General features: G+C 44.4%; 1 protein-coding gene across 3 annotated transcripts in view; it reads left to right on the forward strand.

Annotated features, from left to right (window-relative positions):
* Positions 1-16,173, forward strand: part of Dock5 (dedicator of cytokinesis 5) — a 179,481-nt gene that overhangs the window by 111,591 nt on the left and 51,717 nt on the right. For all 3 annotated transcript variants that reach the window (XM_052191114.1, XM_052191113.1, XM_052191115.1), the window contains exons 16-25: positions 1,399-1,471; positions 2,315-2,418; positions 3,605-3,788; positions 6,866-6,963; positions 7,205-7,294; positions 8,943-9,043; positions 11,848-11,982; positions 13,637-13,748; positions 14,759-14,829; positions 15,299-15,405. In XM_052191114.1, coding sequence (XP_052047074.1) covers positions 1,399-1,471; positions 2,315-2,418; positions 3,605-3,788; positions 6,866-6,963; positions 7,205-7,294; positions 8,943-9,043; positions 11,848-11,982; positions 13,637-13,748; positions 14,759-14,829; positions 15,299-15,405 — 1,075 coding nt within the window. The remainder of the gene's footprint in view (positions 1-1,398; positions 1,472-2,314; positions 2,419-3,604; positions 3,789-6,865; positions 6,964-7,204; positions 7,295-8,942; positions 9,044-11,847; positions 11,983-13,636; positions 13,749-14,758; positions 14,830-15,298; positions 15,406-16,173) is intronic.

Consider the following 16,173-nt stretch of genomic DNA (forward strand, 5'->3'; position numbering starts at 1 on the left):
GTCTCAAAGAACTAATTTTTCAAAAGCTGAATCAGTAGTTAAGAGGTCTTTAGAACATCTATTTTATGAAGCCCAACATTCTGACAGTATTCTTACTTACAAATAGATAGAGACTGGAATAGAAAACCCTGTGGCTGTGATAAGGCGGTAGGTAGGCTGCCAAGATGCTGCAGACAAGCTAAGATGTTCCCTCTCCATCATCAGTTTGTTATTGTTGGCCCCTCCCTGCCCAAGTGTTCTGGTCCTCTTTGGTGTAAGGAAGGGTTTCATGAATTGCAAAGTGCTTTCAGATCTGGCATCCCCTGTGGGCTCACAGTGGCCTTTAAACTCGACAGGCTGATATTGCTATGACCTCTTTCTGAAGAGGCAGCAGACCCTGAGAAGAGAAATAACTCCTCAAATCTTGGAGCACCTTGGGGTCAACCTACACCAGGTCACATCTGAATACTGGGCAGCTCCCTTCAGCACCCATTGTCAACATTGGCGGGGTCCTATGAGTTCTAAGTAGAAAATGTACAGACAAAAATGTCCTCATATCTCAGTCGGATAGCAGTTATTTTTCATGTTCTTCTGTAGTCTGTGTTTTTTTTTTTATGATGACTATTTATATTGTGCTTTTTAAAAAAAAAAAAAGACAATTTCTCACTCTGTAAACTCTGGCTGTCATAGAACTTGCCATAAAGTTCAGGCTTTCCCTGGAACTTGTAGAGACTCACCTGCCTCTACCTCTGCCTCCCAAGCACTGAGACTAAAGGCACAAACCACCACTCCTGGCTGTATTGTATCTCGGGCATTGTGAGCTCCTTAGAAATGTGTTTTTAGGGACTCTAGAGAACTGACTCATAGAGATACTGATGCTATTATACTATCTTCCTGTAACTTACTGCACTGCTGTCAGACCCTGCTAGTCTATCTTTTCTCCTCTTATAGATATTAATAACCCCTGTATCTGCATGTGATACATAGACCTTAAAATCCAGGTCTTACCCTCTGGATGCCAGGTGCACAATATGTCTAAACTCTGAAACTATGATAAACAGTAGAGCAGTCTCCCTCTGAGATGCTTTTGACTTGGGAGTGGTTGTGAGAAAGAAGCCTGCTAGCAAGCTTTGAGTCTCTGAAGGGACTTGTGCTAGGATAAGATATAAAAGCCAAATCTAAAGTCTCTTTTTCTCAGAATAGTTAAGAGGGAGGATTTGGGATATAATCACCCTGAGCAAAGAGTAAAAGCGTGAAGCAGTAGCTATGCTAATTATCCTGATTTGAACAGTGTAAAACATATGCAGAGTCAAGACATCGTGTAAACATATATACAGTCCAGGACCAAAAAAATGTGCATTGCAGTTAAAGCAATGATTCCAAATGAGGCTCGCCTTCCGACTCCTCCCCGTTTTGCAGGTCTTCATCGCCATTGAGGAGGTCACACGCTGCCACATAAGATTTACCTTCCGACACAGGTCATCTCAAGAATGTAAGTATTAGAAGGGATGTGGCACATTTCCGTCTAAAGATGTACTGTTTCCTGGATACCTGAAAAATAGATACTTGACAAATTTAGCTCAGCGTTCATAGGTATCGGGAAAATAGGACAGTGGTTTTGTTGTTTTTTTTTTTTTCTTTTTCTGAATGCTCGGGATTGAACCCACAGCCCTGAGCATGACAGATATGTGCTCTACTACTGAGGCACATTCCCCCGCCCCATACTTTCGTTGCTGTGTGTTTTTGAGAGAGGGTTTTGATATGTAGCCCAGGGTGACCTCAAGCTCAAATTCTTTCTGCCTCAGTCTCCCATGCAGCTGGAGTTATGAATATGAGTCACACACCTAACTTCATTAAAGGGACTGAGGCAGGGGAATTGCCATGAATGAGTTTGATTTGGGAGTTCTCCTTCCTACTGTGTGAAAAGGCGTGAAGACAGAAGGAAGGGTTTGTGGAGGTAACAGATGTGGCGGTGAGCATGTCTGGGCCTTGGGTAGAAACAGAGTATGGAGAGAGAAAGGGGTCAGACTACATCGACAAGCTGGACGTGCCATTGATTGACAGGGCTGAGGTTGGTCAGTACCACAGTTCTGGTTTAGATGATTCAGTGGGTGGTGGTCTCATTCATCAGGCAATATAGAAAACATCCCCTATGTGAAATATCGGGCATTGTCAGTGTGGGGGCTGCTGTGGCATAAACAAGCTCACTGTTGACCTGTTTATTACACTGTGGTGGAGCATCACTCCCCCGAGTAAACATGAAATTAACTGTGGTAGCTGTCACCTCCTCTTGCCCACCCACGTGGCTCAGGCATGTATTTCTCTCTCTCTTCAGCCAGAGATAAATCAGAGCGAGCCTTTGGGGTGGCCTTTGTGAAACTGATGAACGCGGACGGCACCACGCTGCAGGATGGGAGGCATGACCTGGTGGTGTACAAGGTGATGCTCATAGAACTGGACTTCAGAATGGCTCAGGGCACCACTGTTCCCTTTCAGTGTGGCGTTTCAGGCTCCTTTCAGTTGTGCATGTATAAACTTCAGAAATCTATTGAAAGGACACGAGTCTGCCCTCCTTAGTCTAAAGGGCTCCAGGTCATACCTTAGTGGCTTTTCATCTCTCATGGGACAGTGAGTTGCATGACTATTGGGTGATCCAGGGTATCTCACTGAGGGGCAGAGGGCGTGCCTGGGCTCTGACTAGTAAAGGACAGAGCCCTTGGTTCTGCTGTCCATCATCAAGTGGCATACACACTGCAGAGGTGTGCCTGGCTAGGACCTGGTGGGTATTATAGGATATGTGTTTTTTGTTTTTTTGGTTTTTTGTTTTTATTTGTTTTTTTTGTTTTTTTTGTTTTTTTTGTTTTTTGTTTTTCAAGACAGGGTTTCTCTGTATAGCCCTGGCTGTCCTGGAACTCACTCTGTAGACCAGGCTGGCCTCGAACTCAGAGATCCACCTGCTTCTGCCTCTCAAGTGCTGGGATTAAAGGCGTGCGCCACCACCGCCCAGCAGGATATGGTTTTTGAATCTTGTTACCTAGGCACCATTTCCTTACTGTCTGGTCCTTGCTACTTTTCCTGTTTTGTGTCTGTTCTCTGCATACTGTTCTGAGCCCTAAACCTACTGAGGTTTTAGAGTTTGAAGTGCATACTGGGAGAGCTCATTTCCTCAGTAATAGCTGGCAGAGGGCAGCTGATGCATAGTAGGCAGGAGGTCTGAGTTGTGCCTGATTGATGAACGTTTTCTTTCCTTGGCATCTATTTAGTCTTGTGAGTAGTTTTGGGATCTGTAAAGAGCTATTTCTTTCTCCATTGGCCTAGTAAAGTATAAATTGTGACCATTTATCAAACTGAATCTTATTCTGTCATATCTGCATTTACTTCTGATAGAGACTAAGATATTCTGATTTCTACTTCACAACTTACTACATTATTTTCCGTGATAAAGATATCTCTGCTGCAAATTCTGTAGGAAGATAATATCTGAGTTATAGGAGATTGTAAATATAATTTGATAAAGTCTCAATCTGCTAATAATGACCATGTTCTTCTGGGGGAGGGTATTTTTTTACTAGCATGTGAGAGATATTGCCCAGGTTCTGGTTTTTCTAACTCACTTCCCTTTCAGGGTGATAATAAGAAAATGGAAGATGCTAAATACTATCTGACTCTGCCTGGGACCAAAGCAGAGCTGGAAGAAAAGGAACTCCAAGCATCCAAAAACCCATCCGTCTTTACACCCAGCAAAGACAGCACAAAGGACAGTTTTCAGATTGCCACACTCATATGCTCCACAAAACTCACCCAGAATGGTAGGTGTGGGGTCCACATGAACATGGGTGGCCCTGGTCTGGTCCTCCTACCCTCCTTGGTTAGAGTCATGATACCAGACCAGGTGGCACCAGGTCTTCTGAGACAGGACGCTTGGCGGTGGGTTCCACTCCTCCAGTGATGCCCGGCAGTGCTGTGTAAGTTACCTTTCCAGGTGCTGGGATAAAATGCTTGGCAGAAGCGGTTTGAGTGAGGAAAGTTTATTTTGGCTTCTAGTTCACAGGGACAGTTTGTCACAGTGACAGGGAGAAGAATGCACAAAAATATAGGGAGGTTGGTCACACAATCAGAACACAGAATGTGGTCAATGCTGTTTGCTGTCCCGTGCCCTTTCTGCTTACCGCACACATTTTAAGTGGGGTTCCCACCTCCATTAGCACAACCTAGAAACTCCTCACAAATATGTATACTCAGAGGTTAGTCTCCCACGTGTTTCTAGATCCTGTCTAGCTGGCCATTAAAATCATTAGCTGTCATAAGTGCATTTTTTGTATCAAAAAACCTAAGTATATTCATGAATAGGTGGAATTCGGAAATCTCAGATTACCTTCCTTCAAGGACTCAAAGGTGATGCCGGGGGATTTGTTTTAATAGTCGAAGGTACAGGAGCGGTCAGTATGGAGTGGAAAGATTCTGTCTGTAATCAATTTCTTCCCAAACAGGGATGTCAGAGAACAGGAATTAATGTCAGGGTTCCTTTGCTTCTTTGTTTCTGTCATGCTTTTTGACATAGCGTCTCACTATATAGCCCAGATTGGTTAGAACTAGTAGTGATCCTCCTGCCTCAGCTTTCCAGTTGCTGAGCGTACAGGTATGAACTCCCATATCCAGTAGAATTCTTTTTCTCCTAGTCTTCCCCCTTCCTACTGCTCCAGGATACCAGTAATTGTCCATGAAATCAGCAGTATAGTTTCCATTTCTTTTTCTCATCAAACCTCTTGCATTAGTTTTAAGCTCTTATATTTAACATGGCATTTGATAGTAGCAGCTATTACTCAGTTAACCTGTGCTATGTGGATGGAGCCTTGCTGACCAGGGAGACCCGGATTTACTACCCAGGGGTCCTACCTTAGCAGATCCATCTGAGGTGGTCTGTGGTCACAGGATCAGGCCTGTGAGTGGGGGGAATTGGGGTGGAGCAGAACAGAAGCGTTGTCTTAGGGATGGGACCCTGCAGAGGGAAGGCACACTCAAGACTCAGGTCCTGGTTGCTGTTTAGGAGTCAGTACTCATGGGGTTGGTTTTGATAAATCTTGGCTTGCTAGAGAATATGGATGGTGTTTCAACTTGGACTCATGGCTGGACTCAACAGACTATAATTCAGAGTTTATCTGCATGGGAAGGCAGACTCACTGAAGCCAGAAATTATTCTTAGATTTGTAGAAGATATAGACGACAGTAAACTGTGCCAGTCTCATAAGCCTGACTGTGGGGCTGGGGGCTAGGTGACAGTGTAACACACTGCTGATGGAGTTAAAGGTACAGTAGTCACAGAGGCTGAACCTGGCACCAGTGAGATGTACATGACCTCTTAGGTGTGTGAATGTTTTCTGAGATTACAATGTGGGCACGCTGGAAGCAGCCCAAATGGCTGGTGGTTGGAATCCATATAACTTTTAGAGTTTAATTAAATAATGAAATGTATGTGGCTTCTGAATACTAAGCTTTAAAACATACTTAATGGCATGGTAAACTTCTTACTCCCTGCATATGCTTCTGATTTTGTTTCAGTGTTTGGAAGCTAGTTGGAGCTAGATTGCCTCTGGCAGTCACAGCTCTGATGACTTCCTGTGACTTGGTTTCCCCATCTCCTAAACAAGAATCACAAATAGTACACGTTAAATATCCCTTATCTGAAATACATGGAACTAAAAACACTTTGGATTTCAGACTTTTAAAAAAATATTTGCATACAGGGAGTGAGTAGGCTACCGGGAGGAAGTGTAAACATGAAAGTCATTTGTGTGTGCATCTGTGAACTGCCGTGATTAGAATCAGAAGGAGCTGGTTAAACCCCACTCCTGCTGACACTCAGTCACGTGACCTAAAGCAACGGACTTAGTGTCACAAAGCCTGTTTTTCTCCTGTGAAAACCCGCTACAGTATAGTTGTGACATCAAAGGGTACCGATGTGTCTGGATGCTGACGTCAAGATGCTGCCCCTTTCCTCGGAATCTGCCCAAACATGGATAACCATGATGCAGGAAGTTGGATACTGGGACGTCAGTTAGGAGAGTTTACTTTAAGTTTACTTTATTTTTACAATGATGATGTCATCATTTGAGAAACATGAGTTCCAGTCAGTGATTTTATGCTCTTGCATATTAGTGATTGGTCCCCTCACCCCGCTTTGAGGGACTAAAGAGGATCACAAGGTTTTCTCTGATTTAAGTGAGAAATAATAAATTGCAAACATTGCAGTAACACCTGAGGTACTTTAAAGTCGTGGTTTTTTGTTTTTTGTTTGTTTTGTTTTGTTGATTTTTGGTTTTGCAAGATCAGTTTTTCTGTATAGCCTTTGTTGTCCTAGAACTCATTCTGTAGACCAGGCTGTCCTCAAACTCAGAGATCCACCTGCCTCTGCTTCCCGAGAACTGTGATTAAAGACCTGCATCACCACATCTGGCAAGTGTGTCACCACATCCGGCAAATTAGATACTATTAAGAGCAGTTAACTTTTAAAAATCTTTGTGTGCATATGAGATGTGTGTGTTCATATGTGTGCGGGCAGACGTGTGCCTCAGTGCACAGGTAGAGGTCAGAGAGCTGCCTCAGATGTCAGACCTCCCTTTCCATCCTGTTTGAAGCAAGGTCTCTTGCCTGCTCCTGTGTAAACCAGGCTGGCTCACACACAGTGTGGCTCACTGGAGAGGCAGGGGCTACAGACATGCTCTACTGCGGCCAGCCAGACTGGCTTCTAGAGATCTGAATTCAGGTCTTCATACTTCCGTGGCAAGCACTCTTACCCCTGAGCCATCTCCCCGGCCTAGTAGCACTTTTCTAGAATATTCTATAGCTGTGTCTTCTAATGTCTGTGGTTTGTGTTCCTTCTTCCCAGTGGACCTGCTAGGCTTACTAAACTGGCGTTCCAATTCTCAGAACATTAAGCACAACCTGAAGAAGTTAATGGAAGTGGATGGAGGAGAGATCGTTAAGGTATGGCCATGTGTCTTACATGTCCAAAGCCACAAGTACACTTTGTCATTAGTTCAACAACTTCTATTAAACCAACTGGCAATCCAAAACTTAGTATCTTCATGGCTAAGCCACTGTGCCAGTCTTGGCAAAAGTATTGTGTTCACACCTTTTCAATAGAACCCAATGACTCCCATTATTTTTTCCTATAACATGTAACAGGTTGGAAACGAAATAACCTCTCTGTTCATCTTACCTTCAGTTTTTACAGGATACACTGGATGCACTTTTTAACATAATGATGGAAATGTCAGACAATGAAACGTATGACTTCCTTGTGTTTGATGCTCTGGTAAGCAGCTTCTCATGTTGGCCAGTGTATATTCTTTGATAGTTTGTTTTTAAAATACCATAAATATCATTGAGCAAAATCACTCATATACATCTCTCTTGAGTATTTCTTTAGCCTGAACTCTCAGAAGTCAAATGAGGAACTGTAGACTTCTTTTCCAAGTGCTTGTTCTCTATTTGGTATTACCTTTTTGACATACATTTATGTTCTCCTTAGGGAAAGGAGTGGGTTTAATTATATTAAGATCAGCAGGTACTTTAACTTTCTTTACCAAGCTCTAATCAAAACCCAGGAGGGGCCCTTGATAAAGAAAGATCTATGTCCTTGTCCAGCCTGTCAGGGAGGCTGCATTCATCCATCAGAGATGAATTGTAGTGTCCTTATATGTGATAAACAGCATACCAGACAAGTTTGTCACACAGTGCTTACTTACGCCTATTCTGACAACTGAAATCAGAGCAGTGACATGTAGTGATGGGAAGCTGGGAAATGCAGACCTGTCCTGCGAGTGGGAGGAAGCCAACACATCTATACCCAGCTCATTTTCTCACTGTTGAGAGTCTAGGACAGAATTTTACCTGAGGTCTGGTGCTGAAGAGGTAGGTAGGTTGCAAATGTGTGATGTTTACCAGTATGGGGGAACTGGCCAGTTTGGCAGGGGGTCAGGACTTCTGTCTTAGAGTTTTACTGCTGTGAACAGACACCATGACCAAGGCAACTCTTATAAGGACAACATGTAATTGGGGCTGGCTTTCAGGTTCAGAGTTTCAGTCCATTCTCATCAAGACAGGACCATGGCAGCATCCAGGCAGACATGAAGCTGGAGGAGCTGAGGGTTCTACATCTTCATCTGAAGGCTACTAAGAGAATATTGGCTTCCAGGCAGCTAGGATGAGGGTCTTAAAGCCCCCACACATAGTGACAAACCTGTTCCAACAAGGACATGCCCACTCCAACAGAGCCACACCTTCTAACAGTGCCACTCCCTCTAAGCATATATAAACCATAACAGCATCTAAGCTAATGCTGCAAGATAGAGGTAGGCAAGACTGTCAACATGAGATGGTCCATTTATAGGAAAAAGAGGCTGACTAGACACCAGGCAGATTAAGCCCAGCAGCACCGGGCATCTGGCTGTTGGCATGGATGGCAATCCCAGGTGCCTCTTCCTTTGTACATACTCATTCTTGGTGGACCATGGTTCTTTGTAGGCACTGTAGGTTCTGTGTAGACATAAGGTACCATGTAGGGAAAAAATGGGGATACCAAACTCTAAAACTCACGGGGGTTCTCATACTCCACTTGAAAAATCTCTTGCAAAGTTGCATTAGTTTACAATTCCTACAAACCCCTTCCTCTATCTTCCTTCTTCCTTTCCTGTGTTCTTCTGTGACTTAAGTCATCTGTGTACAGACAGCACTGCTTTGAGACATGAGCTTCTCATGGTTTACTCAGCAATAGGCTGGGCATGTATAATCTCTCTGTGTTAAATATGCACCCTAAGACTCTTCAGCTTGAACAGTAGAATCTAAATGTTGTGAAAATGATGGAGAAAGAAAAGGCACCAAGGAGGTTAGAGTCTTGCTCACGGGCAGGGGAGCCTTGGGGGCTGTTTGTTGCTGCTGCTAATGCTGGCCACCTTTGGCAGGTCTTCATCATTTCGCTGATAGGAGATATCAAGTTTCAGCATTTTAATCCTGTACTTGAAACCTACATTTACAAGCACTTCAGTGCTACCTTGGCTCACGTGTAAGTATGACTCAGGAGACCTGAGTATCGTTGGAGTTGTTTGGGGGGGCTGGACACTTGAGAAACACGAGGAGTCTTCATGAAGCCGGCATGACTGGAGGGTGGGACTGTGTTCTAAGCATCTCTGTGGAAAGAGGCCATTTGAATAACATGTCAGTGGGACAAGGTGTTAAACTAAGCCCCGTCCTTTAGGGTAAGCATATAGTTCTTAAAATCCCAGAGTGTGTGCAGGGGAGATGGTGCAGTCAGCAAAATGCTTTCTTTGCACATACAAAGACCTGAGTTTGATCCCCAGGACCCAATAAAAAGCCAGGCATGCTATTGCATGCCTGTAATCCCTGCCCTGGAAGAGGCAGAGACAGGAGGATTCCTGGGGCTTGCTGGCTATCACGTTATGTTGAATTAGTGAGCTCCAGAGAGAAACTGACTCAAAAAGTAGAGAATAATTATGGAAGACACCTGACATAGACCTCTGACCTCAAGATATATGTGCTCACACCCATCTATGTACATACACATGTACAAATGTATATGTAAACACAAAACTAAAAAGACAAAACCCAAGGGCATACAACAGAGAGATGAAGGCAGGCACAGAATTCCAAAACAAGACGACCAAACTCAGGACCTTATGAATCCAATTAAATGAGATAATTAAGAGGCACCAAAGGGTCGGACAGTGAACTAGGCAAAACCAAGTCTGGTAGAAGGTCGGGCCACGCCCTCAGCCCTACCCCACAGTGTTTTAGGGAACTGATTGCTTGTAGGACATTGGGTAATTTGGTTTATTTTCCTTTTACCCAACAGGCAATAGTTTTAGCCTTTTGCATAGAACAACCTTTTAGTATGCAGTTTGTGGCTTGCTGACTAGAGGAACCAGCCTATCATGGTTACTGTTTCTCCCTGTGGTACTCAGCTCCCCATGTGGCCTGCCAACCCCTATTGTTGAATTCCAGTTACTGTGCTGAGTAATGGGACCACATCATGACAGGAATGTAGCTGGGATTGGTTAACTGTCCTCTGGACAGTGGCTCCTGCCAGATCATGTTGATTATGGCTCTCTGATGTACCAGGTCAGATCATTCTGTGTCAGGAAGATACATAAACAGAAGACATGCAAATAACATGTTATGCAACATACCAGCTAGCCTTATGATCAGTGATTGCCTCATGGGTCAAGAGGGGAGCAGACACACTGGCATTTGGTATATTTCCACCCAGCACCTTGACTTTCCAAGGGATCAGCAGCTACAACTGAGGATATCTAGTATAGATTCTAATTACACTGAGCATAATGAGAGCCCTGGGCAAACATGAATTCCTGATTCTCCTGCCTCTACCTCCCAAGAGCTGGGATTATAGATTCTCACTTTCTCACCTACCTCCTAAGGGAATTTTCAATAGTTGCAGACACAAGACCATAACAGCACGTAGACCAGGCCAGGAAGAAGTTAAAGTCAGATGCTTACCTACCGGAGAAACACAGACACACACATACATACACACACACACAAGAGTGAGGGGAGACAAAAATAATTGGAATGTAGATGTCTTCAAGAGTTACCCTAAAGTATGGTGCTGGGGAAATGGCTCCGTCCATAAAGTGGTTGCTCAAGGCTGAGGACCAGAGTTCAGTCACCAGAACCTAAGTAAGGAGGGGCATTGTGGTGCATGCTTCTAATCCCAGTGCTAGGGAGGCAGAGCTGGCCAGAGATCTCAGACTCACTGGCTAGCCAGCCTAATCAAAACCTCACGTTAGATTCAGTGAGAGACTAAGTATCAATAAACAAGATGTTGTGAAGAACATCTGTGGTTGACCTTTTGCCTCTACCTGCAAGTGCACAGGTACCCGTACATATACAAGTCATAATAAAATGTAAAACTATATCAAATCCCAAAGATACTTGTCTATTGGCAAGTTTGGAATAACAGATGATATAAAGTCAGATTGAGTCCACTTTTCTCATCAGCGAAGTCTCTCTGGTACCACGTCGATTTCAAAGGGTTGGAACAGGCTGAAAGGAATTAGCTTAGGCAACTGCAGTCATCTGTCCTTCACATGTCTACTTTACATGCCAGTAAAATCAATAGCCCCATAAGGCAAGTCTCTTCAACTTTTTGATTCCCTTTCCCACTTTTTCATGTGTGCGCGTGCATGTGTGTGTGTGTGTAGGTGGTGTGCCTGGGTACATGTATATGGATGCACGCGTATATGTGTGTGTATGTGTGTGTGTGTGAGAGAGAGAGTGTGTGTGTGTGTATGCTTGTGTGTTCATTTACCTTTGAAGGCCCAAGGCTGGTGTCAACAGTCTTCCTGGATCCCTGCCCTGAAACTTGTGGGTGTAGCTACTTTAGTTAGATGGCTTGCCTCTAGGCTCCCCGTGTCTGACTTCTGAGCACTGGATTACAGGTGATCCACCCGACACACCTGGCATTTACTTGGGTTCTATGGATCCAAACCCCAGTTCTCATATATATAACAAGTGTCTTAATCCCTGAGCCATCCCCTAGTTCCAGCTCTGTCATCTCTGATCCTTTTTCTCAGTTCCACCAAAGATGCTCATGTCTTGTGGAATTCATTACTTCTAACTTTTCCCAATATTTCCACAAAGGGAAGTGTCAAAGCTAGACAGATGCGGAAACAAAACAGCAGTTAGTTTGCCTGTTTAGGGCATATTTAAGAGGCTGTACTTGAAAGCTGGGCCTTGTGCTTCCCAGCTGACCACTGTTTCTGTCTCTGTTGTATACCCTAAATCTGTAAGCTCTATATGTTGCACATGACATTGCTTTCCTACCTTTTTTAGGAAACTCTCCAAGGTACTGAACTTTTATGTGGCTAATGCCGAGGACCCTAGCAAGACGGAATTGCTCTTTGCTGCTTTGAAAGCCTTGAAGTACCTGTTCCGATTCATCATCCAGTCTCGGGTGCTCTACTTGAGGTAATGGTCCCAGGATAGAATGCTGCTGGTACTCGTCCAGATCCCCCTTGTTCTTCATGCTTGTTTGTACTGGTTGGTCATGGGATAACCAAGCTTCAGATCTTTGGGGCTCAAGGCAGAGGTGAATTATGAGACCACTGGAGAAGGTCCACCGAGGTCTTTCTGCATCTAGAGAATACGAAAGCAGTAAGGCACCAGGACTCATGGGTGTAAATGGTCGATTTGCTGCTTGCTCTAGAGGTCTTGATTGGTGATGATGGCTTTTAGAGTGACAGGTTTTGTGACAAGCCAGGAGCTTGTCTCTCTCTCAGTGTCGGGGCAGCACTGGCAGTTTGATTAGTGAGAATAATCTCTGGCTTCTAAATGATCATCTCACTTCCTGTGTAGAAAGTGATTGACCACCTGATAGGGTACTCGGGGTGAGACGCTGAGGCTGTACCTCAGATGCACCTGCAGAGGTGGGTTGATTCTAGAGGAAGAGCTAATTAGATATTGTAGGACTTGATGGGTCAGCAACAGAAAGGGAGAGCCAGAGACAACCTTGACATCAGGGTAGACAGTGATGGTGTTTGCTGAAGCAAGGACAGTTGAGAAGTGAGCACAAATTTAAAGTGTGTTCCATTTTGATTGACTTTGAACTGCTTTGAGGCTTAAGGTAATTTTATACAATCTCTTCATGCATATACATTTTGACTGACCCCTTATATAGTTAGATGGGGAACTTTATACATGTAAAAGTTTTGGAGTTTTGGAGAATTTTTAGACTTTGGATTTTTAGAAAGATATCAGTCAGTATGTACGTGTGAATGGAGGAAACCAGCAGAAATATATATCTATAAGTATGTGTTTGCATGTGCTCTTATATTCTGAATCCATTATACCTACTCTTGAATACTTAGTGGCCTTGCTATCAGTGACCTAGGGTACATTCTTCTCCTTGAGACGTCTGTGTTTGGAGAAACTACCCAGAGACTTCTGAGTTGATGACACATATCTGATGATAATTAGAATGCTTTACTCAAAGCAAGTGCTTGTCAATAATAACATTCAAGGTTCCGAAGTAGAGCAGGCCAGCACTTCCTGGGAGATACAGTGGAGAAAGTGTGTAACAGCTGGGATTCGTAGGCTAGGTTGGGGATCTTCTCTGCAGTACCTTTGACCTTGGCTCATATCGAGGCTGAGACAGTAGGGAGGGGGGATGCTGGAATTCAGACCGCAGAGGTATCTGTTCTGGCTGCCTATGCCTCTTATCCTTGGTCATGCGCTGAGGAAGGCAGCCATGCTTGGCTCCACCTGCTACATCTGCACCGTGACTTTCTGTTCTTTTTCTTCTGTGGGTAGTATACACAAAGTGCCAGGCTCAAAGGCATCTCCAGCTTTAGGCCCTTCGGTTAGCTCCAGATGACAGTCCTGGTTAGCCAGCTGTAGACTCGGTGTTAGGGCTTCACCTACAAATTCCTACGTTGCTTTTATCAGAGTCTTGATGTCATTTCAGTCTATTTGGGCTGATTTCTAGTCCCTTAAAAACAGTCGGGGGGGGGGGGGCTATGAGATGTTTCTGCACGGTCAAAGATGGTGGCCAGCAAGGCACTGACCTCTAGTGTTGTTTTTTGAGACCACAAGTCTACTGTCTATTTTCTTTTTTTCTCATTAGGTTTTATGGTCAGAGCGAAGATGGAGACGAATTTAACAACTCAATCCGCCAGCTGTTTCTTGCTTTCAACACACTGATGGACAGGCCTCTGGAAGAAGCTGTCAAGATCAAGGTCAGCCTGGTGACTTTGTGGGGGGACCCCTTGAAGGCCCCTCATGAAAATGTGACGTGGTATGGGTGTGTATGTGTGAAGCAGGCTCATGAAAAGCAGGAGACGCTTAGCCGAATGGGCAGAAGTAGAGGAGAAGTGCATGAGGCTGTGGATGTGTGGTAGAATGCTTACATAGCACGCATGAGGTCCTGGGGTCTAGGCACAACCTTGCTAAAAAACAGACACACACTAAAAGTAAAGATGTCCATGTTTTAACTTCCGCACGAAGTTGTATATTCAAGCATCAACTCACCAAAGACAGGTTGCCTCTTCAGACATCATGTGAATGACTGTTACAAATCTTGCTTGAACTCTTGATTTTAGCAGACTGATCCCCTACTGTCACAGGTAGCTGCTGCTTTTCTCCATCTTTCCTCTGCCTCCTTCTTTAAGTGTTAAAGTCACCACCAGCAGCAACAGTTTTTACAGACTGGAAGGCGTGCAATCCTTCCAGTTTGAGGATTCCTTTCCCTTCTAGGGCTCCAGTTTGAATGTCTTCCTTGCTTTTAATGGTAACTTGGTGAAGGAAACTTGAATTGCCTCCAAAATATGCACAGAGCCTTTTGGTCATGAAGAGCGAGGCTTGGGCCTCCATTTTCAGAAGGAAGTTGGGGGAGGTCACTCTTAACGACACCAGCATCTCGGGTGCTGGGGACATTGCTCAGTGGTTAAGCATGCTGACCACTCTTCCGAAAGTCCTGAGTTCAAATCCCAGCAACCAAATGGTGGCTCACAACCATCTGTAATAAAATCTGATGCCCTCTTCTGGGGTGTCTGAAGACATCTATAGTGCACTCACATATAATAAATAAATAAATCTTAAAAAAAAAAAAGACACCGGCATCTCATGGCAAGGGCACCTGCTTCTAGTTCCTTATTTAAGCCCCAAGTCCTGCCCTTCCCTCCTGGGACACAGTGGTATATTTGGTTTTTGTCTGCCTTGACACTGATTGCCTTTCTGCTTCTTACAGGGGGCGGCCCTAAAGTACCTTCCCAGCATAATTAATGACGTCAAACTGGTGTTTGATCCCATGGAGCTCAGGTGAGAAGCAGAACACGATTTGAACGAACACATGTGTGCTCAGTTCGTGGAAGAGATAAAAGAACACACAAAGCTGGCTCCTGGAAGAGACTTGTACTCTCAGTGGGAAAAGGATCTATGCAAAAGAAAGTATCCTAGGCATGCAGACTATGGTGGCCCTGGGAGGGGAGACTGCTAGAAAAGGCGTGTTGTAGAAGCTGAAGCAACAGGCAGACCTGGAAAGTGATGTCCAGTTTGGGTGTGCTACTGTCTCCCAAGGGCAAACTCAGTTCTAAGGCAGAACCCTCTAGGGAACAGGAATGTAGCCCCAGAGATGCTCTCAAATCAAGTCTTAGGTCATCAATGAGTTCTAGTGGAGAAGTGTGTAAGGGTGCTTTCATAGAAGTGTGTAGGGATGCCTTCATAGAAGTGTGTAGGGATGCCTTCAGACGGGCCAAGTGATCACACTGACCCCACACTTCTCTTCCAGTGTGCTCTTCTGCAAGTTCATCCAAAGCATTCCTGACAACCAGTTGGTCCGGCAGAAACTTAACTGCATGACCAAGATAGTGGAGAGCAGCCTTTTCCAGCAGGCAGGTGAGTCTCCCTCAAAACCTGCAGCGTTTGGGGAAGAAGTCAGCTGACTTCCACAGAGTACACTGTGTGCCCCAGTGGTTTGCTACCCACGGCTTTACAGCAAGCATTTCTTTGGCTGGTACTTCAATTCTCTGTTCTCTGGTCGCTCTGTCTGGCTGAGAGTAGATTAGTTTATCTTAACAAGTAATTTAAATTGGACATGGAAATATGTTCGTAGCAAGTCTATATGATATTTATTGTTCTGTGAAGTTACTAATCCAGTCCCGAAATGAATCCGGATATCACCAAAAAGAAAATTGTGGTGGTTTCCTTGATATTTATGAAGGACTGATTCTAGGACATTCTGTGAATACCAAAATTTATTGGTGCTGAAGTCATTTATACAAAATATTATTGGTCTATTAACTACACACATTCCACTATATTAAATACCACTCTCATTCTTCCTTTTCACATATGTGATATTTAAGTCAGGGTCTTAGTTAAGTGCAGGAAAGAGATCGCACAGCCTCTGCCCCATCCCCCACCAGGCCATGTCCAGTCAGTGCCTCCTTCCCTGCCTGAGTTTTGTTTCTTGCTTTATTTGATATGAATTTGGCCCTGGTAATACTGTTGACTGTTGGCTGACTGTTTATGCTTGGTTTTGTTTTTTGAGACAGGGTTTTTTTTCCTGCATAGCCCTGACTATCCTATAGCCCTGACTCTGTAGACCAGGATAGCCTCAAACTCAGATCCTGCCTGCCTCGGCCTCCTGAGTGCTGGGATTAA

Source organism: Apodemus sylvaticus, chromosome 8, assembly GCF_947179515.1.
Source record: "Apodemus sylvaticus chromosome 8, mApoSyl1.1, whole genome shotgun sequence".
NCBI classification, from domain to species: Eukaryota; Metazoa; Chordata; class Mammalia; order Rodentia; family Muridae; genus Apodemus; species Apodemus sylvaticus.